Genomic DNA, 3,269 nt, shown 5'->3' with positions numbered 1-3,269 from the left:
CGGGGGCGGGGCCTTGCTCGTGTTACACGTGTTAAGATATCGGGCTGACAGGACGGCCTGGTCGTGCAGAGCCTTGCGGGGGCCGTTCCGGGCCGGCTGGGGCCCCAACAAACCCCTGCCCTCCCAACACATACTCTCGGTGTGGCGGTGTGGCTGCAGCTGGCTCATTTCGACGACCCGCACGGACCGCATATATCGGCACCGTTTTACGTGCTCGGAGGGGAGGCGGTGGGTAGGGGGAGGACACACTCCATACTGCCTCAAAGTGCTTAGCGTTTCGACTGTCATTGCGACAGTTAGGGGGGGGGGGTCTGCTGGTCACGAGCGCGACTTGTTCCTGCTGTTGCAGTGTGTTTGTGTGTTGAGGCGGGTCAGTGCGACGGCCTGGCTTCACGGTCACTCCTCGCGCCCCACTCCGACTCGTATGAATCATCTCGCTCGGTTCCGCTCGCATAAAGTACGCGACACTCGGAACGACACGCGCTGCAGACCCTTTCACTCGCCCGGCCCGGCAGTGCGGGTGCGACATTCACCGCGGAGGCGCCAACAGGGAGGGTTCGCTTTGGGAAGGCCTTGTGAAAAGCTCCTCTTATTTACAGGCTCGCGGGCCAATGTCGGCCTGCTTGCTGGCGGATTACACTGCGAACGGCCCAATCACGGGCCTTTGGTTTAGACGCGAGGGTTTGACCGCACCTGACATGAAGAGATGGAGGGCGATGAGCAGGAGCGGCGCCCCCAGCTGGTACCAGGGAAGGCGCGCCGGGCCTCGAGCCGGCCCTCTAGCCCGCGTGGCCGCCATGGCCCTCGTAATCCTCGTGGCGCTGCTCCTATCGGTGCTGGCGCGGTAGGGGAGGCGCGCGACACGGCACTGGAAACTGATTGGTTCGGGACGGACGCGAAGGTGCTGGGCCGCTCTGCAGGACGGCCGCCGGCAGACTGGCCTGGCTGGGGCCCGGCCCCCGGCCCGGACTGAGCGCCCCCAGACCCCACCGGGGCCCCCTCGGCCCCCACCTCCTGCGACTCGAGCGCTCCCGCTGTGATGGGGAAGTCATCTATACCTTGGTGTTGCAGGAGCTCGGCGCTGGCCAGGGAAGCACCAAAGCGGCGGATGTGCTGCAGGAGACGGAGCGAGCTCTCGCTCTGCACATGGTCCACGTCCATGGCCGCCTGCAGCTCCGGGAGAGGGAGCTGCTGGCGCAGCTGGAGAAGAAGCGATTCGAAAACGCGTCCCTGTTCCGGACCATGGAATCGCAGCTGTCCTCGTCCCTATCCGACCTGGAGGACGCCATGCGCATGGCCCACGCTGCGTGTCTGCCGGACAACCTGGCCACATCCAACCTCACGGAGGTGCACAGTCGCTTGTGTCAGGCCATGACTGTGCCGGTTCACCTCCTTAAAGGCAAAATAGGCGTTGAGTGAGTCCCATTACTTCCTACTTTTTTATGTCTTTGGTATGGTGTAGTTGTTTGTTTCCTTTCCTCCAGTAAGTCTTTTTGTCTGTGTGCAGGTTAATATTGAATCAGGAACTGTTTGATGAAATTGATCTCATCAAATTAAAATTGAATGATGATGTGGGGTACATGCTTGTGAAAGAGGATGATTTACCCCCTGAATATGTACTTCCAGATATGTCTGGTAAAAGCTTAAGTGATTTTGATCCATGGGAGCAAGGTAAGGCATTTTCTTCAAATATAGTTAATTAATTTGCACAATTGCAAGTGAATTTTTGTTGATGTTTATTTTTGTGTACATAAGTTAAAATCTAAATTAAGAAGCTAAGATTCTCTATGCTAAAAGTACAAACAATTTTGTTTGTTACAGATTCTACCTCAGATATTGGGAATATTAGTTCTGTGTCTACTGAAAGTTGCCAAACATCAGCATCTCTTTCACAAATTTCAAATAGTTCGTCATCTTCTACAATATCAACTGTATCATCGTGTCCTATTCTCATCCCAGCTGGGGCTAGCATCTCCCGAAAACAGAAATTTGTCATAACCGACCCCAGAGATGAAATAGGTTTTGGTGTGTACATATGTTAAATACAATTGCGTTAATCAATTAGTTCCCAAATGTTTCATCTAAATCTCTCTTAAAATATTTTTTTATAGGTGAAACAATTCAGGTAAAAATATCTCACATAAAAAATCCTTTGGACTTTTATGTAACATGTAAGAGACATGAAGAGAAATATAATACACTCTTTGAGGAAATCCGAAATGAAGCTGACTTGTACATGGTAGCCAATAACATAACAATAAGTAAGCAGTCTTCTTTCAATTTCGACTCCTTTTTCAAAACAACTCTGTTGGTTTTTTTTTATTTTTATATTTTTTTGTATTTGTTAGATGAGATATATCTAGTTGATGGCAATGATGATAAAACCTGGGGCCGTGCTCTAGTTACTCAAAGAAAATCTTCTGTGCTGGTTGAAGTCTGTTTCATTGATTTTGGAAGTTTAGCAACAGTACAAACTTTCAGGTATTTCCCTTGTTTTAGGCCGCTGTTACTTCCTCTCAAGTCCATTGTTTTATTGACATTCTTTTCTATCTATCATTTTAGGCTCAAAGTTTTACCTTCCAAGTTTGCCACTATTCCTCCCCAGGCTTTGAGATGTGGGTTAAGTGATCTGTACCCTAGTGATGAAACAAGCAAGTTAAATTTGAAACGATCATTTTTTGAGATGCTTGCTAGTTTTGACGGGTAAAGCTATTTGACACAAACATTACTTTTTGTAAAAAATATTTTTTTATTTTATTTTTTCATACAAATTCAACTTTAACATTTTTATCCTTATATTATAACTTTTAGGAAATTTATTGAAATGCATGTTTTGGGTATTGAAGAAAATAAGTTTAAAGTTGACCTCTCCACCAATGATCCAATGTGTCCCATCTCCTCAGTAAGAGATGCATTGCTCTACCTTGGTGAGGGTTCCTTTCAGAGAAACGAATTCCCATCAGTGAGTACTACTATGGCATTTTAAAAAGAGGATTTTATTTTGCTAATAATTGTTTTTCTTTACTTATATTTTACCTTGTTTATATTCAACTTATTCATTCCAGTGTACCAACAAAAAGGGTCCCTTCAGAGGTTACCAGCCCAGCCACAATCTGTCACTACATGCAAATGTCAAAGTTTTAATTTCAAATGTGGACCTTCCTACAAGTTTCAACATCATCCTACTTGATGTAAGATTGTCAGCAAATTTTAAAAGTTAAAAGTTTCGTCTGTAATCAAGCCTAGCATTTATGCCCTGTGTCAATTTA

The 3,269-nt window shown here is 46.8% G+C and overlaps 2 protein-coding genes across 2 annotated transcripts in view; one reads left to right on the top strand and one right to left on the bottom strand.

Moving 5' to 3' along the window:
• The window catches only part of LOC113209949 (uncharacterized), a 9,265-nt gene extending 8,314 nt beyond the window's left edge, over positions 1 to 951 (bottom strand). Inside the window, exon 1 of the mRNA XM_026427722.2 lies at positions 694 to 951. Within this exon, the coding sequence (XP_026283507.1) occupies positions 694 to 799 (106 nt within the window). The 5' untranslated portion in view covers positions 800 to 951. The remainder of the gene's footprint in view (positions 1 to 693) is intronic.
• Positions 1 to 3,269, top strand: part of LOC113209947 (uncharacterized) — a 72,174-nt gene that overhangs the window by 53,329 nt on the left and 15,576 nt on the right. Inside the window, exons 6-13 of the mRNA XM_052269421.1 lie at positions 1,072 to 1,415; positions 1,508 to 1,671; positions 1,822 to 2,025; positions 2,112 to 2,261; positions 2,349 to 2,481; positions 2,563 to 2,703; positions 2,812 to 2,962; positions 3,066 to 3,191. Coding sequence (XP_052125381.1) covers positions 1,072 to 1,415; positions 1,508 to 1,671; positions 1,822 to 2,025; positions 2,112 to 2,261; positions 2,349 to 2,481; positions 2,563 to 2,703; positions 2,812 to 2,962; positions 3,066 to 3,191 — 1,413 coding nt within the window. The remainder of the gene's footprint in view (positions 1 to 1,071; positions 1,416 to 1,507; positions 1,672 to 1,821; positions 2,026 to 2,111; positions 2,262 to 2,348; positions 2,482 to 2,562; positions 2,704 to 2,811; positions 2,963 to 3,065; positions 3,192 to 3,269) is intronic.

This window comes from Frankliniella occidentalis, unplaced genomic scaffold (genome assembly GCF_000697945.3).
Source record: "Frankliniella occidentalis isolate FOCC.00 unplaced genomic scaffold, Focc_3.1 Scaffold92, whole genome shotgun sequence".
In the NCBI taxonomy this organism is placed as follows: domain Eukaryota; kingdom Metazoa; phylum Arthropoda; class Insecta; order Thysanoptera; family Thripidae; genus Frankliniella; species Frankliniella occidentalis.
The sequence above is the reverse complement of the archived record's forward strand: the minus strand, read 5'-3'. Positions and strand labels throughout refer to the sequence as shown.